Below are 26274 nucleotides of genomic sequence, written 5' to 3' on the forward strand. Positions count from 1 at the left end.
AAACACAGGAAGCACAATCTCGGAGCATGCGCAGTAGGAGTAGATTTGTGAGCCGATCCTGGTGCAAACCTGTTGAATAAACGTTTCTATATTATATTCACAGTAAAAAGACAGAATGAGAGCCGTGCCGACATGGATAGACAAAGTTCACGATCGCGACAAAATTGAACAATGGTAAGAACCAAAGTGTATGAGCTATTTGGAGTAATTCTGAGCTCTACTTGATGCATGGATATGGGTAGCAACGGGGGTTGCTATGTCAACTAACGTTAACTCGTAACCAAGCTAGCCAATTTATACTTCTTGACGTTTGTCACTCCTTCAATTACAGCATTTTTAACCTTCCCAATGTCTTGTCGTGACGATTTACTTCTCATGCATTATAACATAATAGTATACGAGGACTTCATCTCAGTAATCACAGCATATAGTGGAGGGGAGCTAACGTTAGCTGGGGTCTCTAGCTGCTCCGCTAGGCTAACATCTCTATGGATAGGAAGCTGCTGCACAATATTCGGCGTTAGTGAGATTCATCCTGCAAGTGACCGTTATTTGTATTACAGGAATGAAGTTTCCTGTGTTTTAAATGAACGCACCAAGTCTATGTAAAGGAATACAGCTACGACATGTCAGATTCACTGAAGTGTCTTCTCTCATATTTTCATTTCCTTTCCTTTCCTCCCTTTCAGTATTTACGACCTTGCCTTCAAACCAGATGGTAGCCAACTCATTGTTGCTGCTGGTAACCGTGTTTTGGTAAGACTGTCAGGTGTATTTTATTGCACACTTATAGAATATAGATAGATTGTTCTGTATTTATCTTCGAGGGGGAATTATGGTTAATAGCAACAGAAATCATCACAAAGTATTATGAATAAACACAGCTGATAAACACAAGAATAAAATATTAATAACATCTGTATCAAATAAATTAATGATAGGCTACCTGGTCCCTAACGCTGTTTTTCCAGGTGTATGACACATCAGATGGCACTCTTATTCAACCGCTCAAAGGACACAAAGACACAGTTTACTGTGTTGCCTACGCCAAAGATGGTAATTTTTTTTTTGAATCATAACTATCATTGAAATACAAGCAAAACCATACGTTAACATGCTCTCTCTGTAGGAAAGAGGTTTGCATCGGGTTCGGCTGACAAAAGCATAATCATATGGACATCTAAGCTGGAGGGCATTTTGAAATACACGTGGGTGTCCTCTTTGCACACTATAACAGGTAAAAAGTAGTTCTATATAGCTAGAATTCTTGGATCTTAATAGTCGTATTTATTTTTGTATCTTACGTAGACATAATGACTCCATCCAATGTGTTGCCTACAACCCTGTCACCCACCAACTTGCCTCCTGTTCATCTGGGGACTTTGGTAAGTGTGTGCATGCGTGCGTGCGTGCATGTCTGTGCTTGATTTTGGATGGTTCTGTAGCATTGCTTATAAATGTATTCAGACAATTATGAAAATAATGTATTCATGTCGGAACACAAGTCAAACAGATAGTTTCATTAATTTCTCACACAATTCTTAGGTTTGTGGTCCCCTGAGCAGAAATCTGTTTCAAAGCATAAAGTAAGCAGCAAGATAACATGTTGTGGGTAAGTGACATACAGACACGCTTTAGTGTCGACTAACATTTCAGCCTTATTCTTATATTTTTTGCGTTTCTGATTCCTTCGTTTTGCTATCCACAGATGGACAAATGACGGCCAGTACCTGGCCCTGGGCATGATGAACGGAGTGGTGAGCATCAGGAACAAGAACGGGGAAGAGAAGGTCAAGATTGAGCAACCAGGGGGCTCCTCCTCACCAATCTGGTCCATTGCTTGGAACCCTTCCAAGTTAGTCCTTCTCAGAAACGATTTAATCATACTTGCACTGCACAGCACTTTTATTCTATGACGGGTGTAAAAAAAACGGTTGTCCTTGTTTACATTGTAAATTCAAGGTCACCTAGATGAAAATAATAAATATATAAGAAGGTATCGAGAATACAGGGTTATTTAGATGCAGATCTAATGCAGGGCCAGCAGATGGCAGTGTTTAACCACTCCCATTATGACAGGGACTGCTGGAGGGACATCGTTTTGGGAGCAAGAATACTATGAGGAGATGTATGGCTGTTGGTGCCAGAGCAGCTGTGTCTGCTCTATAACGCCCCCTACAGTCAGGGCAAACATTTCGTCATCAGCAGCAGCTATACGAGAGAATCACTGAAGGGAGAAACCGGCAGATGGAGATAATATGTGGGAGGAAGAGTCAGCGGAAAAAGGACAGCAGGAAAGCTTCTTCAATTCAGATATCTACATAAGGCATATGGTATAGGAAGACTGAAAGGGGAAGTAAATAAAGATGTCTTTAGGAGGGGTATATACACTACGGAATATAGCAAGATGAATAGCTAAACTCACCATGGTTTCACCAACGACTATGGTTGATCATTATAACTTCATTGTTAACCAACTATTTACTGGTCACTTTCGTAGGGATGAGCACAATGACATTCTGGCTGTGGCGGACTGGGGCCAGAAGCTGTCCTTCTACCAGCTAAGTGGAAAGCAGGTGAGCAACGGCAGCTCCCATGTAAGCAAGTACAGACAACCAGGCTGTCACCAATTTGCACCTCTGTGCGAAAAGTGTGAAACACTGTCGGAGCTTGAAGGAGGTGATTGACGAGTGCAGTTAACATATTTCTTTTTTATCATCATTTGTTTGGCTGATTGATTGGAACACAAGATAACTGATATCATCACTGTGCTGATAAAAATACAAACAGGACAATACTTATCGTCTCTTCTTAAATGCAAGTTATTCTTAAGGCTTTGGCGGGGACCAGGTTTTTTCCTCTTTTGTAGCTAGGTGCGGTTGAATCCATAACATTGGTGCATTGGAAGCGATTTGGCTCCTCTTCCAATAATAATTCCCCCAGAATTTCTTCCTCCCTCCATAATCTCCTTTGGCAGCGCTGTAATTATGGACAATTATGCACTCTTAATTTCTCCGGCGTCAAACCTTCGGCTCAGGCATTGTCTGCGGCCTGTTTATCTGTTTAAGTGAACATGCTGTTTTGATTACGGTGGCTCAAAATAGCTCGTAATAAAACAACTGTCCAAATGTGTATTTCAGTGTACAAGTAGGCTGACGGTTGAGACTGTTCCTTCCCAGAGTGAGCAGAAACAGATGCACCCAGCTGAAAGTGATATCATTATGCGCAATGGACCTTGAGTACCACCACAATAAAGACAGAGAAACATTTTTCTTTTGTGTTCATTGTATTCCCAAAGTGAGGGTTCAATAGATTGCAGTGTGTTGATTGGTGTCTCTGACAGTGATCTCTGGTTGTCCTGGGTCCCTTCATCCTACATGATTTATCCTTCAGAATTGAGAAGAACACTTTTTTCCTTCATGTTTTTTTTCTTTCTTTCCATTTCATCAAAGATCGGTAAAGACCGGCCGCTGACCTACGACCCCTGCTGCGTCAGTTACTTCTCCAAGGGCGAGTACATCGTCATGTGCGGCTCGGACAAGCAGGCCTCCCTCTACACCAAGGACGGGGTTCGGCTAGGCACTGTCGGGGAGCAGAACTCCTGGGTGTGGACGTGCCGGGTCAAGCCTGACTCCAACTATGTGGTGGGTCAACGTCTCCAGGAGATGACTATCCCCCGGGTTAGCCCCTGTAGGTTGTGACTCGCTGTATGAGTCCCTGTAGGTTGATACACCATGTAGGTCATGACTCCCTTTATTACTCTGTAGGTTGATACACCATGAAGGTCATGACTCCCTTTATTACTCTGTAGGTTGATACACCATGTAGGTTATGACTCCCTTTATTACTCTGTAGGTTGATACACCATGTAGGTTATGACTCCCTTTATTACTCTGTAGGTTGATACACCATGTAGGTCATGACTCCCTTTATTACTCTGTAGGTTGATACACCATGTAGGTTATGACTCCCTTTATTACTCTGTAGGTTGATACACCATGTAGGTTATGACTCCCTTTATTACTCTGTAGGTTGATACACCATGTAGGTTATGACTCCCTTTATTACTCTGTAGGTTGATACACCATGTAGGTTATGACTCCCTTTATTACTCTGTAGGTTGATACACCATGTAGGTCATGACTCCCTTTATTACTCTGTAGGTTGATACACCATGTAGGTCATGACTCCCTTTATTACTCTGTAGGTTGATACACCATGTAGGTTATGACTCCCTTTATCACTCTCTGTAGGTTGATACACCATGTAGGTTATGACTCCCTTTATTACTCTGTAGGTTGATACACCATGTAGGTTATGATTCCTTGTAGGTTATGACTCTCTTTATGTCTCCCTGTACATTATGACTCCTGTAGGTTATATATAGAAAGTTCTTTACGGTGAGTAAAAAAAAAAAAAAGGTTATCGATAGGAAAGAAGATGACGTATCAATTATAAAAAAAATCAACCATCCACCATTTACATATTTTACCAGCAACCACTTTGAATTCCAGTCATACAAAGTCGTACTTATTCTCCCTCCCTCACACCCCTGCACATCCCCCCCCACACACCCTATAACTAAACGGAGTGTGACATGGCGTATGAGCGCGAGAGAGCAGGAGCTGTGAGTAGCCCTGGTGCCGCCGCGCGAGACACCGTTTTTTTTAACAACGCGAACATTCTGCCACTCTTACATTTCTTTTTATAGACGTGTTAATGGGATGTGCTGTTATATTCTTATCTGTCCCTCCTTTCATTCTGTCTCCCTCTCGCGTGCCAGGTGTTGGGCTGCCAGGACGGGACCATTGCCTTCTACCAGCTGATTTTCAGCACGGTTCACGGCCTCTACAAGGACCGCTACGCGTACAGGGACAGCATGACAGATGTCATCGTGCAGCACCTCATCACCGAGCAGAAAGGTGCCGGGCTCTGTCCGCCTCTCTGTCCTCCTCTATGTCTGTCTTTTCTAAGCACCTTTTCACACATGCAGTCTTACCCTGCAAAGTTCCCGAAGATTTTCATTTTCATGTGGGGATGGGAACCAGGATCTATATTTCACCAAATCCGCACCGTCAATTTCCCTGACAATGACGTGGTAATATTTCCGGATCGCTTCCTTTACGTCCGGGTAGTGAATGAAAGCAGTCACGTGGCCGGGGTCAAGGCACGTAAAGCGTTACGTCGACTGGCTTAAGACTCTAACACATAGTTTGAGCGAAACAATCACAAGACTCCACTGAGGACGTATATGAAATCGGCGACTGTTTATCTCAACACCCCAATGCTTATCGGGTGATCCGATAAGCATATCAACACAGCTTCTGATGTTCGTACACAAGCTTTTTTTTTCTGGAAAGGATCCGAAATAAGGGAGCTCCTCTCAATCCATGAGTTTTATGGCAGCTGCCAGCCATACGTGTGGAGGGATCGAACCACTCTCAAGACTGAGTCTGTGACTCCTCTGAGTGTTGCATTACGGCCCTCTGCTGGTCTCGTGGCCCATACTCCGGTATTGCTATGCCATGCATGAACGGGTGCAAGCAAAATGTTCCCGAACCTACCTGCATGTGTGAATAGTATAAATCACTAACACTGCCTGCAATGTTATCCCAGTAATTTAGCTGCCACTATGTGTTAACGGTGCTTGAGGAAGGTGTTGACATCCAATATCGGGTAACAGTAGCGTGGTGTGGAAGGAAGTTAACAACGTATAACGAGAAAAACAAATCAAAAGATTCTTTAGTTTGGCGAGCAATATCCAGCCTCAATATTCTTTCATGAGTATTCTTACGATTATAATGTTTCATATGATAAAATACATACAAAAATAACCTGCAACATTTGAACCTCTTCTGAGTCTGCTGATCTTGATCTCCTCTTCCCTCCTCTCCTCCTTCCTTCTCCCCTCTCACAGTCAGGATCAAGTGCCGGGAGCTGGTGAAGAAGATCGCCATCTACAGGAACCGGCTGGCCATCCAGCTGCCCGAGAAGATCCTCATCTACGAGCTCTACTCGGACGACACGTCGGACATGCACTACCGCATCAAGGAGAAGATCTGCAGGAAGTTTGAGTGCAACCTGCTGGTGGTCTGCTCCCAGCACATCATCCTGTGCCAGGTTAGATAAACGGGACAGTATGCAATGGAGGGAAAGGGTATTATCCTCTGTAGCTCAATTGGTACACCATGGCGTTAGCATCGCCAGGGTTTTGGGGTTCGAATCAATTATTTTCCCATCACCCCTGCTCAGAATGTATGCACTCATTGTGTGAAAGCATTTGACAAAGGACATGCTGTATATTGTTTTAAAGTGAAAAATGGTTCAGGTATTCTCTCTGTGTTCACGCTACAATTGCACGATTCCTTTGCTTGCGGATGTTTATTTCCAAGTCAGCCCGGTAATGTTCTGGAACAACAGCAGCGGTTTCCTTGCTTTCCTCTCTCCAGACTGACTTCCAATGACCCGTGGTGACATTCGTGTCCTATGCAAATGACTTTAATGCACGGCTGAGAAATGGCCAAAGAGCCCACAGAGACGTTTCCTTGCGTTGTTAACATGATGGAAATAGAGTGAATTAGTGGTCGGGCTGCGTGCTGCTTCTTCCAAAATGCCCCCCAGATAAAGATAAGGGCCATGAGTTGCCGGTTTCCCCAGATGTTATTGCCGTGCCCCGTAAAAGAATCCAGCTGTGTTTGTGCGATCCAAAAGCGCTGCCCTTCTCAGTCCATTTCAGACTGTAAGCAGGACAGAGGAAGGAGGAGAGGAAATCTGGTGTATCGCTCTGAACCCCGGAACATATGTGTCTGCATCTTGTCTCTATGAATCTTACAAACGTTATTGCTGAGTGGGAGTACCGGTACATACAGTGTAACACTGTTTTTTTTGTTTAATTCTGTCTTTGTCTGAGAGGGATCCTCTCGCTCTGTCTGCCTCTCTGTCTCTTGTTCTCTCTCTCTCTCTCTCTCTCTCTCTCTCTCTCTCTCTCTCTCTCTCTCTCTCTCTCTCTCTCTCTCTCTCTCTCTCTGCTTGAGACAGGCTGTTATCTTTATAAATGAGCCGTGTGCGTATAGGTTTTGCACGTCTCTTTCAAATTAAATCCACATTTGTCTTTAATAGGATTGTGTTGCAATGTTACACCTCACATTGGCTGCGTTTAACGGGAGGACAGCACTGTATGACCTGCCTTGTATGTGGGGGGAATGGGGGGGGGAGTCGAAGTTGAATAATCCTGTTGAATAAGTTGTCCAGGGCCACACTAATGGCCATCTCTTCTCGGCTGGATAAGGGGATGGCGTGCTCTGAATGACAATCCCTTATCTCCCTATCTGCTTCTCTTCTCTCCCTCTCTGTCTCCCTCTCTGTCTCTCTGTCTCTCTGCCACTGTCTCTGCCTCTCTTTCTTTATTTGTCTCTCTCTCTCTCTGTCACCCTCTCTGTCTATCTCTTTCTTTCTGTCTCCCTCTCTGTCTTGGTCTCTGCCTCTGTCTCCCATTCTCTCTCTCAAGATTAGAGATTTGAAGGGCTTTACTCACATGGAAAACGTACATTCACATTGCCAAAACACAATAATAAAATAAGAGTCAATGTAATAATATGAAAAAAAAAATAACATTTTAACAAAATTAAATTCAATCCTATGTATAAGAATCATATAAATGTAAATGTGTATTTACAGTGAAAATATGCATACATTGTGTGTCAAATATTAAAATTCTGTCTCTCTCCCTGCCTCCCATAGGAGAAGAGGCTGCAGTGCCTGTCCTTCACCAGCGTAAAGGAGAAGGAGTGGCTGATGGAGTCACTGATTCGGTACATCAAAGTGATAGGGGGGCCGCCTGGCAGAGAGGGCCTGCTGGTGGGGCTGAAGAACGGGGCTGTGAGTCATCATCATAACCAGATCAACTCTCATGCCATTTTGTGAAAAGGAATAGGAAGCATATTCGATTGCTTTAAAGTTGACGCTCTGACCAACATCAAAGTTGGGCTCATTTATGGTTTGAGGGCTGTTTTTATGGATTCAGATTTTGTTTTTATTGACTCATGCTGAACTTCATTCCTGAAGTTGAACACTGCTCATGTTTCTTGTAATCCTAGCAAGCTCTGGTTCTCTCCCCATGGTGTAGATCCTGAAGATCTTTGTGGACAACCCGTTTGCCATTACCCTACTGAAGCTGTCCACGTCGGTGCGCTGCCTGGACATGAGCACGTCGCGCAACAAACTGGCTGTGGTGGACGAGCACAACACTTGCCTGGTCTACGACATCAACACCAAAGAACTGCTCTTCCAGGTCAGCTGGCTACCTTGTGGGACCATTCTGATCTGTCCGGTTTACATCTTGTTACTCACTGCAGACAGCAGAGCCCTTTGAAAGCCTTTTCCAAAAAAATTAGCAAGGGGAGGGATTTTCAGTGCATGATCAGCCAGGAACTTCCCAGTAGGCAGATATTCATAACAATGGCGCCGCCCGCGGAGAGTGTGTGATCCTAACTGTTTTGTCCTAGATAGACTGAATAACGATGTTGAAGGTCAACAGACATTTGCAGGGAAGGCTTTTATCTGAGAATAATCTGTTTTTGATTTACTGCTTCACACTGGTTTCAGCATGAGCAAAGGGAGCAACAGAGTCACTCTGTTTGACTGGAGAACTTTGAACAATATAAGGCCACACCCATATGTGGTAATGCTCTGCTGCCCAGCCAAAGCCAGACTGATATTTATTGTGCAACGCAAGGGACATTTTACATTAGTTCTGATACTGTGTGGATTTAATGATGACGGATGAAAATATGAATGAATAAATTAATTGACACTAGCTGTAAAAACAATCATATATATATATATAAGGAACTCCCTGCCAGAATTAGCTCTCGGTGCCATGCTCCTCCCCAGAACACCCCCCGTGGGCCTTGTTGTGTTGTCTCCATAATCACCTTTCTCTCCCCCTCCAGGAGCCCAATGCCAACAGCGTGGCCTGGAACACGCAGTGCGAGGACATGCTGTGCTTCTCCGGCAGCGGCTACCTCAACATTAAGGCCAGTAACTTCCCCGTGCACCAGCAGAAGCTCCAGGGCTTTGTGGTGGGCTACAACGGCTCCAAGATCTTCTGTCTGCACGTCTACTCCATGTCCGCCGTGGAGGTGCCCCAGGTAGTCCCGCTGCAGGGGTCACACACACACACACACACGCACACACACACATACACATGAACATATGCACGCACACACACACACACGCACGCACACACACACACACACACACACACACACACACACACACACACACACACACACACACACACACACACACACACACACACACACACACACACACACACACACACACACACACACACACACACACACACAAACATATGCACGCACATGCACACACACACACACACACACACACACACACACACACACCAGGTGGTCTGATGGCTGCCTACAAAGGATCCATTCAGACATTGTGACATTGTGCAGTGATAGTAGAATATAGGGGCTGATCACTATGGCAGGGATCACTTATCAGTGTTGTAGGCATAAGTGGTAAGTGAGTAGTGAGGTTTTAATTAGGATGGTGATTAATGTGCATGTAAATTAACCTTTTGATTTAGTTTAATCGGATTATATACAAATCTTTTATTCATAAGCAGACGTTGAGACATACGGAGGTTGAACTACCCAAAATGTATTTAAATGTGTAAAATTCACAACTAGTGTTGCGATAATCTGTTTTGAAATACAGGCAGCCATCAGTGATCAGTGGGTAATCCAGTTAGAGGAGACGTTGGGTCAGTCTGGTGCTGGGTGCTGGGCCTTTTAGAAGCGGCGATGATCATGATTTGCCGCCCGTGTCTTCGCTGGGCCGTCTCAGCAGCTGTGTTTGCCGGCGCTATCCTTAACTCCTCCCCTGTCCTCAGTCCGCTCCCATGTACCAGTACCTGGAGAGGAAGATGTTTAAGGAGGCTTACCAAATCGCCTGCCTGGGTGTGACTGACAACGACTGGAGGGATCTGGCTACAGAGGCCCTGGAGGGGCTTGACTTTGACACTGCCAAGAAGGCCAGTTATACCCCCAGCCCCCTCAAGTCTTACACACACTATTTTTTCAAAGCACACTGAAAAGTATGAATATAATATTTTTGTTTTATTTTGCAGGCTTTCATCAGAATAAGGGATCTACGTTATCTGGAACTCATCAACAGCATTGAGGTAAAACATTTGGATACGTTTTTTTTATTTTTTTTTATGGGATAAAGGTACAGGCTCATACAGGCTCTGCTTGAGAAAGGTTACGGTTAACACAAGTTGGGAGGGTTGCAAAGGACTTGGCTGGAAGGCACTTGCATCATCAGGTTGGAAGGAAAGGAATAGTCCATGCACACACTCGCTCGCGCAACCAGACACACACCACACACATACATGAACACACACTCAAAAATTCACACGTCTTACACACAAACTCACACGACTTACACACAGACATACGCTCCCACTCCTACACACGTCCTTCATTACACATTTCCATTGTAAGCTTTCCCCTGGCTTCTACTTTAATCCAAAAACATTGAAGAGACAAGCCTCTGCATAATCTTGTGTCTTATCCACACTCCACCCGTTGACACACATAGGCCTTTAACACTCAGCCCTCCAGTAAAAAAGTGACGTTTAATTCCAGCTAATGGTGGGACCATAAATGCATTCATGTGCTTTCTCCATTTTTACATATATTCGGTGTGATAAGATAAGAATGGCTCAGAACGTTAGTTTTCGAAAAAGTGAGAAAGTGGCTCTTTGAAAGGGCCCTTTCTTCCAGCTGATCGGAGTTGATATGGAATGAAAGGTTCATTGATATCCACAGAAATGGTGTTTGTTCTCCCAGCGCTCTGACTGTGGGGCAGCAGTTGCTGCTCTTGCTGTGGGGCTGACCTCGTCCTGAAGCCCAGGCATTCTTTATCTATGTCCCTTTTGTCTGTGTTTGTGTGTGTATCTGCGCGTATGTCTGTGTGTGTGCGTGAGTGCACGCATGTGTGTGCATTCTTACACATGTTTGAGTGTGCCAATTGATGTGTGTGTGTTCGTCTCGCGTGTGCATGACTTGCACATTGCCGCTTGTACGTGTGAACGTCACACACACTCACACTCGCACTCAACCACACACACACACACACACACACACACACACACACACACACACACACACACACACACACACACACTCAAATCGGGGCTTGTCTCTTGCCTAAGCCCCTGTGCCGATGTGACCCCCCTTCTGTCGCCCCCGGCAGGAAAGGAAGAAGCGAGGCGAGAGCGACAACGAGCTCTTCCTGGCCGACGTGCACGCCTACCAGGGCAAGTTCCACGACGCCGCCAAGCTGTACAAGCGCACCGGCCACCAGCCCCGGGCCCTGAGCATGTACACGGACCTGCGCATGTTCGAGTACGCCAAGGTGAGCCCCCCTGTCCACACAAACCCATACACAGACACAAGCAGTGGCCCGCCGCACCAGAGACAGATCGATGTTTGATGATTCCCCCAGGGAGAATGAAGGCCGTTGCAGCAGCTCACATGAAAAACACATTAGTAATAATAACTGTAATGATGATAATAAAGTGACAACAGAATATGATAAACATCTGTGTGTGAAATGGAATCGCAAAGGTAAAAAAAAAGAGTGTAGACCTGGGAAGCAGTGCTTTGTTTGGGGGAACAGAACATGTGTTTTGCCTCACAACGCTGGGCCAAGCCAAGTTGGGGCCCTGTGATCCTTCATGCTCCATCTTCCTGAGCCTCATCTGTCACTGGCAGCTCTTCATATATCACATGATCAGCACACGCACACACACACACACACACACACACACACACACACACACACACACACACACACACACACACACACACACACACACACACACACACACACACACACACACACACACACACACACACACACACACACACACACACGCGCGCGCACACACACGCCCACACACACTGTCAATTAGACCTCTGAGGGAACATTAAACTGACACACTCACACACAATCCCAAGCAGAGCATGCCATTGGATACTTTGAGGGTGAGGTCAGTTGGAGTTGAGGCCAACTAGTATTTTGTATGTTTACTGTGTGCAAGTCACTTTGATCTTCTGGACGCTTTCTATTCCTTCGACATATGAAACGGCTATACACTGCTTATTTTCATTGTGTGTGTGTGTGTGTGTGCACCTATCAGTCTGCATATGCGTTGAGCCCCTCTTGATGTGTGTTGACATGGCTGCATAGCCATCTGGACTCTATGTCTGTTTGTTTTAGGTAGCAGAGACTTCCTATGTTGGGGCTGTTTCGGTGTCCTCTTGCTCAAGTTAGCTGCAAACTGGGTGCCTAGGCCACCACCACTACAACACCAGTGCTAATCCAACACACCGGCCTTTACATGTCGGATAACCGCCATGCTGGTCTGAATGGCCAACCGAGTTAACGTCTACATAGTCCTCAAACCTCTCTGACTATCCACACCCCTTCTTTTTCCCTGGTCATCCCCTGCAGGAGTTTGTAGGGTCGACCGACCCGAAGAACACTCGGATGCTGATGGCCAAGCAGGCGGACTGGGCCAAGAGCAGCAAGGAGCCGCGGGCAGCGGCCGAGATGTACCTGTCAGCCGGGGAGCACCTCAAAGCCATCGACATCATAGGAGAGCACGGCTGGGCCGACATGTGGGTAGCAGGCGCCCTGACGGTTGTGTGATGATGACATGTGCCATGAGCATTCTAATGTTGATGGTTTCCTGCTCTAGATTTGGTCGATTTGGTCAAATTAAGAGTCGAGGAATGAATGAACGAATGAAGTAATTTTTTTGTTTTAAAAGGGTCAGAAAGCTCCAGCTTTGGTTAAAGCTCTGTATTTGAACGTTATTATAATGACCCACTCAACACACTGATATGATAATAGGATTTTGCTTTAGATGTTTTATATCACCCCCTAATAGCCCTCAGCGTCTGTGCAGATTGTTTGGTTCCGCGCTATTAAGTTGTTTGGTCCGTCGCCATGGATACGCACAGCCTGCTTCTGTGCAGTGACATCACGGTTAATATCGAGTACATAAAAATCATTCACATAAAACATACCCTTGATTACTACTTTTACTACTACTGGCTTCTTTGACATTTAAAGGATAAAGACTGATAGAGCACAGGGTGAATCCTGTGATAAAGTAAACTACAGGGAGGGGAGAGATTGATGTCCTACAAACACGGCAAATGAAGCTGTCTTTGCGCACACACACACACACACACACACACACACACACACACACACACACACACGCACACGCACAGATAAGAGCCTCGGGAAAGCTGTGTGCAGCCGTGTCCAGCGTGTTTAACAGCCAAAAGCCACAGAGACTTATCAGACTGACCAGTCTTATCAACCTCCCCTGCAAATCCTCCCCAACGTGAGCAAGCCCCCCCCACACACACACACACGGCCCCCAGCATGTCTGCTAGCTGTCAATCACAGGCCCCGCTGAGGCCCCGGGCCCCTCGGATCTCTCGAGCCTAGCCGGGGTCCTCTCATAGTCATACAGTGGGGACCGAACACTGGGTCTGAGAGGAATAATCCACCTCTCCCTCCCCAGCTGCCATATCAGGGCTGGCTGAGGTCACCGTCCGGCTGCCAGTGACGCGTTGTGTTTTCAGCGTTAACTTGATAAATTGGAGGTGTCATAGTGGTCCCCCCCCCCCCCCCCCCCCAAACGCAACCCTCCCTCCTCCCCCCTCCCACACACACATCCCCCCCATGATGATTTATTTGCACTCTAAACGCAAACACACACACAAAACACTATCCTTTGAGAGTGAGCTCATTCCCCATGTGTGTCCCCCTCCCCCATCACCCCCCCTCCCCTAACCTCCCCCCCCTCCTCCTTCTCCTCCCCCAGGCTGATCGACATCGCCCGTAAGCTGGACAAGGCTGAGCGGGAGCCGCTGGCCAAGTGCGCGGCGTACTTCAAGCAGTTGCAGCACCACGGCTACGCCTCGGAGACCTACGCCAAGATGGGCGACCAGCAGGCTCTGGTGCAGCTGCACGTGGACGCGCGCCACTGGGACGAGGTCTGACACACTTAACACACTTTACACACACACACACACACACACACACACACACACACACACACACACACACACACACACACACACACACACACACACACACACACACAGATGCATGTACACACCTGGGAGACACACCTGCTTGGCTCTTGCTCAGCGCCAAGCGCGGCGCAGATGTGGAGTGTCCTATTTACTAGTCTCAGTCAATGTTATTTACTATAGACTATTTTTGTTTTGTTGGAGTTGCAGAATTTTCTTTTTTAGACATTGTCGTGGATGAGTAGGTATCCGGCCTGCAGTTAAGAGAGCCGACCGAATGGGGCTCGAACACACTTTCCTTTTCTGCTTGGAGCCAAAGTCACTCGCCACTAGACTATCCTGCCATCTGAAGTCTCATGCTATTTACATGGTGTACACACACACACACACACACACACACACACACACACACACACACACACACACACACACACACACACACACACACACACACACACACACACACACACACACACACACACACACACACACACACACACACACACACACACAGAGAGTATAACAGATTTTATCTGCTATATGTAGACCACCCAATAAAGCAATCAAAATGTTGTACGTCTTTGCATCTCTGGCCATATGTAGAAGCACGGCCATAGTGTTTGGCTCAGACTCCCAGCATATACCCTCCAGAAGTGTGTGAGTGTATGTGTGTACAGTGTTACTTGGCTATAATATCCATGACTAAAGCCAAACAATGAGACAATGGGTCTGCATAATGTCCTCACACAAAAGGCAGAAAAAGCGACCCGACGCTCACGACAACCGAGGTAATTAGCCATGCTCAGATTTCTCTGAATCCGTGCCCAAAAGCACGATTAGAGACGGAGAAACACAAAACGATGCTCGTATTTACCGGAGAGCGTCGCCGTTAAAGCGTTTTTCTATTGACTTCTCCAATCACAGGGCTCCATCGGCCCCACAGACAGAAAATATTGTGTTTCCTTAATTCGGTTGGCAGTCCCTTAATCGAGTCAAAGGCATCACTAAGAAGCAGATGAGCACATTTGCATCCCGGGCAAAAGACAAACTTGTAAATCCGTTTTTTTCCCCCTTTTTATTCATTCATATTTTGTTGGCTGGTGTTGTCTGTTACAGACATGTAATCAGATAACCGACAATCACCCAGACCATAACGGACGTACGGTCAAGTACCAGCGACTGACGTATAGCTAGATTGCATGCCTGGGTCACTCATCCAGAGGCAAAGGCCTGCTGGAGGCCGAGCTGTCCATCCTATCCATTCGGGGAACAGGAGAATACATAGAGGCATAGGGGTGGAGTAATCAGAGCTCTGCGTTTAATGTCCTTCACTGGACCGAGGTTGTGTGTGTGTGTGTGTGTGTGTGTGTGTGTGTGTGTGTGTGTGTGTGTGTGTGTGTGAGTGTGAGTGTGTCTGTGTTGGGGGCAATCGTGAAAGAAGTGAAACATATACATGACAGACTTCATTACACAGTGGACCATATGGATGCTATTTCAGAGGATTCTCTGGATTGTCCAACTCCAGTTTGACTGCACATTAATGCCATTTGTGATGGCTTGGCACCGAGTTAAGAGGACTGAACACACACCGACAGACGAGCCACACTTGGAACACTTTATGTCCACATTTTGTGTGATTACTGAGCGCAGGCTGAGCTGACTGAGGCTTGGCCAGAGGACATGAAGGTTAATCAGTCTCCATGACAGACAAGCCAAGGGCGCTGCGCGTCCTGTCATTCACACGTCTGCAATCCCCAGCTAATTAAGTGTGAAATCAACCTAGCTCTCGCACCTGTGCTTGTTTCCTGCTTGTGCAGTAGGACAATGTCGGGATTTGTTGACCAACCCCCAAAAAAATGCAAATAATGATAATAGCACGTATCACGGTCCTAGCAATGCAACGGCTTATTCCAGCGTTAATGGGCCTGGACAACTGTAGCCCACGGGACTTGACACGACATAGTGCTGCGTGTATGCGTGCGTGTATGCGTGCGTGGGTGTATGCGTGCGTGTATGCTTGCGTGCGTGTATGTGTGCATGTGTGTGCGTGCATGTGTGTGCGTGCATGTGTGTGCGTGCGTGCGTGCGTGCGTGCGTGCGTGCGTGTGTGCGTGTGTGCGTGTGTGTGTGTGTGTGTGTGTGTGTGTGTGTGTGTGCTTGCGTGCGTGCCTGTATGCATTTGTGTGTGCGTGCGTGTGTGCTTGCGTGCGTGTGTGTGTGTGTGCGTGCGTGCGTGTATGTGTGCGTGCGTGCAATGCTTGTTAAATTCCTCCTGACGGCGGCGGCATCTGTTGTGTCTTAACGGCGTGTGGCTCTGACGTGGGGACCCTTATTTTTGTCTTTAACGGAGTGCTTATTTGTCTTTCCCTTTCTGTCCGGCGTGTCTCCCGCTCTGCTTCCTGCCCGGCGCCTCAGGCCTTCTCCCTGGCAGAGAAACACACGCAGCTGAAGGACCTGGTCTACGTGCCCTACGCTCAGTGGCTGGCGGAGAACGACCGCTTTGAAGAGGCGCAGAAGGGTGAGTGTGGCGCTCGCTCACTGTTGGCCAGAACGCCTCCCCCGAGCGGATCCAGCACCGGCCTCCCGTCCTCTCCCCCTCTCCCCCTCCCGTCCTCTCCCCCTCTCCCCCTCCCGTCCTCTCCCCCTCCCGTCCCCCTGTCCTCTTGCCCCACCGTCGGCTGGCGGGAGCGCTGCGCGCCGAGACACGCCTGCGTCTATAACAGCCCCCCGTCCGGCGCTCTGCAGCGCATATGGAAACAATAAGAGGCCCTGGCTCGCTCGGCCATCTTTCACAACTTCCTGTTCTCTTCCTAACACTGCGGCCCGTCCTGTTAAACACGACCCTTCGCTGCTCGTAGCGGAGCGAGGCGCCGCCCAACGCACCCTCTCACCAGGACGACAGCCGCGCACGCCATCGCAACCAGCAACGACAAGCGTCTGTGATGATGATTACCGACTGTAACCATAGTTATAATCAGCTCATAGATTTATAATTATGATCCCGGAGAGCTCATTTCCTACCCTGCATAATCTCCCCGCGCCTGGCGTGCGGGCCTGAGAGTGGGGCGGGGGATGAAGTGGTCTGATTGTATTGCCGGCGCAGGACCATGGCTATGCGGCGTGCTGATTGGGTGTTCTTCAGTGAGGCAGCCCGCGCTGTACAGACTTACAGAGAGTTGATTGGGATTGACGCGCAACCCCCTAATATATCTCCCCAACGGCTGCTGCCACTAGGGCGCCCCATCAGGAGTAAAAGCAGAGAGCTAGGTATAATAAGAAGAGGTAACATGACATACTTATGGTCCGTTCTCATCACTAAGAGGGACGGGAGGCGGGGGAGGGCTGGGAGACGGGGGAGGGGCCCACCTGCACGCGCTGGCGCATACGCTAGGGAACCCCCCAGAGATCCTAAGGATGACCTATATAAAAATGATTACTGTTTAAATGAATTCAGATAAAGTGGTGTTTAAAAAAGGAAAGAAAAAAAGAAGCTCAGGCCCTCGACACGTGCAGCGCGTCGCGGCCGATCTCTCATGCTTAACATGTGTATGTTTGTTCAGTTCATGTCGAGACAAGGACGGGGTCAGGTTTGGTTTCCATCTAGACACTAATCAGCCGCAGACGAGCTGGAGCGTGCTGGTGTGTATGTGTGCGTGGCTGTCGGTGTGTGTGTCTGTGTGTTTTTGTTCACCCGGTGAAGTGGACTGATAAATATTTGCGGCTAATGCCGTACATCAGGAGCTCCGCCCAAGGCCGCTGGGGCGGGGTCATAGGTAGGGTGGCTGAAGCTGTGTCTAATTAGCCACCGCCGCAGGAGGAGCCTTCGTCCAGGCACCCCCCCGTTGACCGGGGCGGGCTTTCACCGTCACGCCGTCTGTTAAGTTATGAGCAGCCTGCCGGTCTGACTCAGGGGAGAAGCGCTCGGCGTGTCTGTCATTGCAGCACATGAATAGCGAGCGAGAGAACCCTTGTGTCGGTTACTTTTAAATACAGAGTACAAATTGCCCCCTGGCACTTTGCGTGGGAAATGATGTGTTATGAGTGTGTGTGTGTGTGTGTAGTTTGTGTTATTTGCCTGCTAATGTCTCCCACACAGACACATCTGTTTGTGTTTGCACTGTTAATCTGAACGCGGGTTTGCGTTGTGATTAGAACGAGGCGTGAGCGCCATATTAGTTGAACGTACAGCATTATTGTGGCGAGAAGCTCTTCTGTTCTACTACTGCACAAGTTTTCTAGGGCAGTCACACAAACAAACAGTTTGCGGTAACAAAGTATGGGTCTCTTTTGCCAACACCCCACCATCCGCGCCCTCCCTCCCTCCTCCTCTTGTTTGTCCCCTTCTGCAGCGTTCCACAAGGCAGGGCGACAGAATGAGGCTGTGAAAGTGCTGGAGCAGCTTACCCACAATGCAGTGGGCGAGAGCAGGTTCAACGACGCAGGCTACTACTACTGGATGCTGTCCATGCAGTGTCTGGACATCGCCCGCGGTGAGGCCTGTGCTTGTTGGAACTAGCAACCAATACGGAAGACCAGCACTTGCTTGTGATGGACAGATCTGTTTATTAAATTGTCTGTGTGTGTTTGTGTGTGCGTGTATATGCGCATGCTCATGTGTGCGCACACGTTTGAATGCATGTGTGTGTGCGCTCGCATGCATGTGTATGTGGGTCCATGGAAATGTCTGTGTGTGTGTGTGTATGTGTGTGTGTGTGTGTGGGTGCGCGTGTGAGCCAGACAGTGCAGAACAAGAGGCGGAGATGCGGAGGAAGTTTGAGGTGTTCCAGCGGCTGGCGGAGCTGTACCACGTGTACCACTCCATCCAACGCTACACGGTGAGGCCCGCCGCCCAGAGACCCAGTGGGGCTCCGGGTGACAAGTTAGAGCTGAACCGCAAAGAAGCAGCAGACTTTCAGTGTGAGCCAGCAGAGTGAACACATAGCAGTGGATCGGCCTGAGGGTTTTATTAAAGCAGCTCAAACAAACAGGTAATTATACTCTACAAGACATGAGAGACCGAGACAAAAGGAAGAACAACAGCTATTCAGTTTCCCATTATGGTGGCTCTTGGCTGCATGTGGAGCAACTCAAATGCTATTGGTATGCTTGTGCTAATTAAAACAGCACACGCACCGATGTGTCAGACACACACACACACACACACACACACACACACACACACACACACACACACACACACACACACACACACACACACACACACACACACACACACACGCGCAGACACAATCTACTTCAGAGCCTCCATGGAGGCCCCCACCTGAAGCCCTCCTGCGACTGGCCCCACCTCCCCCTCACATTCACAACGGTTGACGTTTTCCTCCCAGCCCCCCACTCTGTCCACTGTCATGGTGGCGGCCAGCGCCTTGACGGATCATAATTACCCCCTTGTAACCCCAGCCCCCCTAACCCAACCCCGACCCCTAAAGAATTCCCACAAAATACCACTAACCTGCTAAAGTATGCATCGGGTGATTATGACCTCTGCATACACGGTGCGCTGGCCAGCATCACTGTGTGTGTGTGTGTGTGTGTGTGTGTGTGTGTGTGTGTGTGTGTGTGTGTGTGTGTGTGTGTGTGTGTGTGTGTGTGTGTGTGTGTGTGTGTGTGAGAGTGTGCGCGTGTGTGTCAGCCCTCCTCTGTTTGTTGTTCCAGCCCAGTTTGAGGTTCTCTGCCCTGGGCACACCCCCCCGTGTCATACAGAGACAGGGTCGTGATTGGGAGCAGAGCAGGAAAGCGCCCATGTCTCACCTCAACTCTCCCTGGCAGCGGGCACTCTGGACCGGAACCATCACCACAGGAAAAAAACGAAACGTCTTTAATGATTGAGCTAACGAATGCACCTTTTCACCCCCACCTGGCCCCTACCAACCCCTCTGTCCCCCCACTCGAAGGTCCATGATTAAGGGTAGATCCTGCACTCTAGGGCTGGAGGTGGCAGGCCTGTTATTTTAAGATGAGGTTTCCAATTGTAGAGAGAAAGGGAAAGTGAGAGAGAGGGAGGGAGAGTGAGATAAATAAAGAGAGTGGCAGAAAGAGTCTCTCTCTCCCAAGGCTCAAGCCACAGGGTTTAGCAGCCTGTCCGACATTCAATACACTCTGTGAGGGCTAGTCCCACGTAATGTTTTGATTACAGACTCTGGGTCATGTTGTTTGTCGACTTCCTGTTCTATGATTCCATTCCTTTTTATTTGTTTGCCCCTTTCCCAGGACGAGCCGTTCAGCTCCCACATGCCAGAGACACTCTTCAACATCTGCAGGTTTCTCCTCAACAACCTCACCAAGGACGTGCCACTGGGCATCTCCAAAGTGTATCCTTCCGTTCAAGAAAATAGTCCCATGGTTGAAAATATTTGGCAGGGCCAATTCCAATATCTTGTTTGTGTTTAGTGCTGTGTGTGTCTGTGTCTGTTTGCCCCCTGATCATATATCCAGGAAAATCCCAAGATAACAAACAAAGCAAAGCAGATAGAATTTGGGGCTGTTTGCGGAGGTGCTGTACTGGTGAAGCGGGGGAACTGAGAAAAGGATGTTGGGGGGGGGGGGGATGGTGGTGGTGGTGGTGGTGGAGGGAGGGGAGGGGAGGGGAGGGGGGGCGTTAGGCAGACAAGGGAAGAACCGGCGCCAGGGAGGAAACGGGGCTGCTGCTGAGCGAGAGAATGTGTGGTGATGATGAAGAGTGGAGGAAGGAGCTGGGGGGGGAGAAAAGATGCCAGGAAGAAACGCGTCGACGCAGAACCAAAACAAAAGCTCTGATTACCCAAGTCTGTCTCACACAGACCCGTTTTGTAAAAGTTAAATTCACATGCAATCAGATTGACCTGCTGAGCTCTAAATACAGAACCAGCAAGCCCCAGCACACGCACTTAGACACACATGACACACACACACACACACGCACACACACAGGAGAAGCCGATTGGCTCTGCGAGGACGAGGAAGGAAATGGGGGCATTTGAAGAGGAAGCCAGCTTGAGACTGATGGAGTCCTCTCCAACCAAACTCCTCAGAGTCGCGTGGAAAACAGTGAACTGGGATCAACTGGAACCTGGTGGAAGAACCCAGCCGAGTCCCACTTAGAAAAACCTTGACAAACAAGACAATAGATGGATGTGCGTTTATCAGCCGTTGGCCCGGCGGTGTGGAAAGAATGGGTGGTGGGGGGGAAATAGCAGACCCACCCCCGTGGAGGAGAGAGAGTCATGGTTTGGATGATGGAGGAGCGCCAGCTCAGTGCTGCTGCAGCTGCAACCCATTAACCTGTCTTTTGGTGCGCAGCTCTCTCTCTTTTCTTTCTCCCTGAATCCCTCTCTCTCTAAAATTGGAAACCTCACCTTTCTCACACTCTCCTTTCTCTCTCTCTGTCTCTCTGTCACTATCTCTCTCTCTCTCTGACTCTGTCTCTTTCTCTCTCCCTCTTTCCTTCTCCTTTTTCTCTGTCTTTCTCCTTTCTCTCGCTCTACTACCAGCAGTCTGCTTCCTTAAAATACAGAAACAAGCAGCGTGTCCCTCTCTCTCTCTCTCTCTCTCTCTCTCTCACTCTCAGGAAGACGGGACGCCTGCACAGGCAGACAGGGCATGTGCTTGTGTAGGCATGCCACAACAGCCCATAAACAACCGTACCTCCAAGGCCAGGCTATTATTTTAGAGTCGTTGGGGCCCATGCAGTTGTAAATCACGCGGTGGGAGAGAGTGGAGTGGTGAATGACGTATTCGATGCTTCAGCATAAGTCGCTCTAGTGTTTTACCCCCCTTTAAGTTCTGGCTCTCCTTGACAAGAGAAATGAGAGGACGTACCGTGAGTGTCGCTGTGGGTATGCAAGCGCATGCAGATTGAAATTTGTCACTGCTGGCATCGTAACCGAAAACACCTACATATAATTAGCCAAGCAACATCAATCTCCACAGAAGAGCCCGTAAATCCAGCCGTCGAGCTGACGCCTTTTGGAGCGCGTGCTCTTCCTCCTTACTTGGTGTGGACTAGGTTATCCTTGACCCCCCCTCTATCAGTAACACCCTGTACGCCTTGGCAAAGCAGAGTCGGAAGCTTGGCGCCTTCAAGCTGGCCAGGTACTCGTATGAGAAGCTGCAGGAGCTGCACATCCCCTCGCGTTTCCAGGAGGCCATCGAGCTGGGCAGCCTTACCGTGAGGTCCAAGCCCTTCCACGACAGCGAGGTGGGTGGTGGGGAGCGCTGGGTTGGCGGTGTTGGACTCCCACGACCTTAAGGACATGTGTCTGAGTTCACTTCAAGTCAAGCTGTTGTATGTGTTACACCCCGCTAAACATTCAAGTGGTAGGATTGTGCGATAAGTGTGACCAGCGGGTAAAAAGGAATGTGGAGAATTTTGCAATAAAACATACTCTAAAATGGTGGCATAAAACCAAAATATTTCCCTTGGAAGTCGCATCTGGATAACAGCGTGTGATAAAAATGACTGAATAGTAAACAGATGCGACGCTGCTCTGTGCTGGGGGGGAACCTGTCAGCTGTAAACACTGTGTCCGGTCTTGGTGCGTAGGACCTGATTGAGGACATGATGTGCTACCGCTGTTCCACCACCAACCCTCTGCTCAACAGCCAAGGCAGCATCTGCATCAACTGCAAACAGCCCTTCATCTACTCCTCTTCCTCATACGGTGAGTCAAACACAGAGCTGCCTACCAAGCCCTGTGATGAACGTTGTATCCGGGACATTTACTCAGCTTTTAATACTAGTTTATTGAATACTAATGCTGACACAATGATAATTGATCAATAAATTGATTGACAGAAAATGTACTGATTCTAATATGGGCAATCAATCATTGTAGTTATTTATCTAGTCAAAATACTGCAATTCCACACTATTAGCAACTTACAGCTCCAGAAAAACTATTCTTTTGATTATCTTTTCTGTTGCAGATCATCATAAAATCAATGAATTCATCCTTGTCTGGCTGCCTGTCAGCCCAAACTAGCTATCTTTTCTATGAGCTCCAGCAACCCCTAATGGGCATAAACAAAATCATAAATCCATAAAGATAAAAAAAATAAAAACAGTTAAACAAATACCAATAACCTGCCCCCTGGATCCCCAGAGGTGGCGGTAGATAACAGAGCTTGTAATGATGGTGCTTATGTGGCGTGTCTTTGTTGTTGTTGTTGTTGTCTGGGCCCAGAGGTTCTCCCGCTGGTGCAGTTCTACCTGGAGGAGGGCGTGGGTGATGAGGAAGCGGTTTGTCTTATTGACTTGGAGGTCCCGCACACCGAGAAGGGGAGCGGGACGAGCTGGCAGGGTCGGAGCGCTGGAGGTATCCTTTGATGAGCTCGGACGCACGAACACACACACACGCACACGCGCACGCACACACGCGCACACACACACGCACGCACGCACACACACACACACACACACACACACACACACACGTGCACACACACACACGTGCACACACACACACGTGCACACACACACATGTGCACACGCACATGTACACACACGCGCACACACACACAAAAATGATTAAAACAGTAGTGTGGGAACGTGTGCAGTGATTAAATGCCCATTTCTCTCCACCCGGGCAGCTATGCCTAGCCCGCTCCTCGTAAACCCCTTCGCCCATCCCCCCCTCCCCAAGGCATGCCTCATCAGACGCCCGTGAGACAGTTCTGAGAAATTGTTTAGTCTGTGTTGGCCTTGATTGTGCGCTGCTGGTTAAGCTGTCAGAGCTAAGTCATCTTAGCCCTGGGAGCTAATAGGGTTAGAGAGGCTCTCCTGTCTCTTCTTAATGACACTAACCCTCTGAGAGCCGCGGCCCGGCATCCCAGCGCTCGGATTAACCTGCATTAGCCCGCACGCTCCCAAGGGCACCGGGGGCCTCGCTCGCCGCACACGTACAGCCACACCACGGCGGACCTCCCGCACATTAAAGAACTGTTCATTATTCTGAGGACATCTCCAGCCTAGGGCACTCTTTCATTTTTCTTCATCCTTTTAAGATAATTTAAGCATTTTCATATAGTATCCTATGGTTGTGTGTGTGTGTGTGTGTGTGTGATGGACCAGTGCTTTAAGTTCCTCTTAACCCTCCACTCAGAGTCCCAGACGATGACGCTGGAGAACGGCACGGAGGAGGACCCAGAGGACGACCCGTTCACGGCCAAGATGAGCTTTGAGGTGAGGAGTGGACACGTCCAAGACCTGGTGCAAATATGGGTGGATGTGTACCTATAGGGTTAGATATTGTTCTTATTGTTTTGTCCATTGGGGTCTCACAGGAGGGGCAAGGTTAATTAGGCTAATGAGTCTACCGCTGTGTCAACGTCTTAATGGCTCCCGTCCACTCCGTCCAAATCAAAAACCACGCCCAGCTTCAGTTCAACGCTAGCATCAGCTCTACACTTTCACTCATAAGTGATGACGTCGTTGTTTATGCAACAATCGTTTTTAGTTGTGTTTCATGTCGCCGGCAGTGTGTTCATACGAGCCCTTGAGTTGCGTCTATTTCTGCCCCATATGTGGCTCCATTATACAACACGCCCCTGGGTCACGTTTGAACGTATTGGAGTTGAGATTTCCCAGAGAAGTCAGGCAGGTGTCCTCCTCAAGTCCGCAGACATGCTTTGTTTACCCGCTGCGAAAACAAAAACTTTTGAACCAAACCAAACCACCCGTCTCATCGTCTTATGTTGACGTCGCCGGCGGGAACATGGCCGGAGTCTTGGCTCTTCTTCCCCTTCTCGTACGGAACGTTGGGAACGCTCGAGGACGTAAACAACCGCCCCGAGCGGATCGAGTGGAATTCCGAGTTTGTGTTTGCAGCAGATAAACACAAACGTGTTTTCGCGGACACCTGCGTGAGCCGCCAGAAAGCCTCCGTAGCGGGGTCAGCTCTGGTGTGTGTTGTCGTCCCGCGCTGAGGCCCCCTTGTTCCTCACAGCAGGGGGGCTCCCACTTCGTCCCGGTGCGGGTGAGCCGGGCGGTGCTGCGCTCCATGAGCCGCCGGGACGTCCTGATCAAGCGCTGGCCGCTGCCGCTCCAGTGGGAGTACTTCCGCTCCCTGCTGCCCGACGTCAGCATCACCATGTGCCCCACCTGCTTCAAGGTAGGAAGCCCCCTGCTCACTCACACACCCCCCTCCCCTGAGGCTCACACACACACACACACACACACACACACACACACACACACACACACACACACACACACACACACACACACACACACACACACACACACACACACACACACACACACACACACACACACCACAAACAGACTTTGTTTGCCACTCCAACACACCGGGTTAGTTATCTGTGTTTGCCATCTCGACGACCTCGGGTTGCTTTTGACTTCGGCGGGTCGTATCTCTTCCCTGTGTGGCTAAATCCTTGTGTGCGTGTGTGTGTGTGTGTGTGTTTGCTTTGTGCTCCGTGCTATGTTTGCAGATGTTCCACAGCGAGGATTATGAGCTCCTGGTTCTGCAGCACAACTGCTGTCCGTACTGCCGGAGACCCATCGACGAACCAAACTGATCGGAGGCGGAGGGGACGTTCGTAGGTCCTGCCTTCTGTTACCTCTCGCCGCTGAGCTTCCACCGGGACGTCTCCCTGCTTTCTTGTGTTGTGTGACGGTGCTGCCGTTTAGTTTATAAATGTAGCTATCTTATTTATTGTTTGTAGGAGGATCATCTAATGTCATTAGGTTGGAATGAAAGTGGCTATGTGTTGGTAATTACACAGTGTGAGCCCATGCGCTTTGTCAGCCAACCTCGATCGGCTTAGGAGAATCAGATTACTGGGCCCTGTCCACGGATGCACCACCTGAAGGGGAGTCTGCTTTGGCTCGGACCATGAAGGGAACTGAACCGAGGAAAATGAGACTATATTTATCAAACTGAATATATTTATGGTGGTTTCTGCCGCAGAGACTGAAATGCAACTTTGAATGCATGCATTTCAAGTATTTTTTCTTATACTGATGTTATACCAAATGTTTTTTTATATTTAGACATGAATGTATAAAAGTTACCGTATTTTCTAACAAAAATAAGACATTTGAATAAAGGTTTTGTATTTTGTAAAGTAGGTTTTGGTGTGTTTAATCTTTCTTCTAAAG

General features: G+C 48.5%; 1 protein-coding gene across 3 annotated transcripts; it reads left to right on the forward strand.

Annotated features, from left to right (window-relative positions):
* The first annotated feature begins 17 nt into the window (after positions 1 to 17).
* ift122 (intraflagellar transport 122 homolog (Chlamydomonas)) lies at positions 18 to 26240 on the forward strand. 3 transcript variants are annotated; one of them, XM_060044392.1, is made up of 29 exons: positions 18 to 174; positions 690 to 756; positions 972 to 1056; positions 1130 to 1208; positions 1309 to 1385; positions 1546 to 1612; positions 1709 to 1855; positions 2501 to 2576; positions 3453 to 3644; positions 4784 to 4922; positions 5918 to 6120; positions 7741 to 7878; positions 8126 to 8290; positions 8952 to 9149; positions 9923 to 10063; positions 10160 to 10213; positions 11290 to 11451; positions 12553 to 12719; positions 13943 to 14114; positions 16569 to 16671; positions 18503 to 18643; positions 18891 to 18988; positions 20385 to 20485; positions 22185 to 22350; positions 22696 to 22813; positions 23336 to 23467; positions 24254 to 24333; positions 25097 to 25261; positions 25605 to 26240. In XM_060044392.1, exons 1-29 carry the CDS (start codon positions 116 to 118, stop codon positions 25689 to 25691), a joined length of 3579 nt encoding a protein of 1192 aa, XP_059900375.1. In that variant the 5' UTR covers positions 18 to 115; the 3' UTR covers positions 25692 to 26240. The 3 variants fall into 3 exon arrangements, with proteins under 3 accessions (XP_059900375.1, XP_059900385.1, XP_059900419.1); XM_060044402.1 differs by having other exon boundaries at positions 25100 to 25261; XM_060044436.1 differs by lacking the exons at positions 20385 to 20485; positions 22185 to 22350; positions 22696 to 22813; ... (2 more) ...; positions 25097 to 25261; positions 25605 to 26240 and adding an exon at positions 19830 to 20321.
* Positions 26241 to 26274: the final 34 nt, after the last annotated feature.

This window comes from Gadus macrocephalus, chromosome 1 (genome assembly GCF_031168955.1).
Source record: "Gadus macrocephalus chromosome 1, ASM3116895v1".
Lineage (NCBI taxonomy): Eukaryota > Metazoa > Chordata > Actinopteri > Gadiformes > Gadidae > Gadus > Gadus macrocephalus.

Bases quoted from the DNA above. Each gene is read 5' to 3' on its own strand.
- ift122 (XM_060044392.1), top strand. From the start codon at position 116: ATGAGAGCCGTGCCGACATGGATAGACAAAGTTCACGATCGCGACAAA. The intron at 12,720-13,942 runs GTGGGTAGCAGG...CTCCTCCCCCAG, and splicing joins GAGCACGGCTGGGCCGACAT to GCTGATCGACATCGCCCGTA. The intron at 22,814-23,335 runs GTGAGTCAAACA...GTCTGGGCCCAG, and splicing joins CTACTCCTCTTCCTCATACG to AGGTTCTCCCGCTGGTGCAG.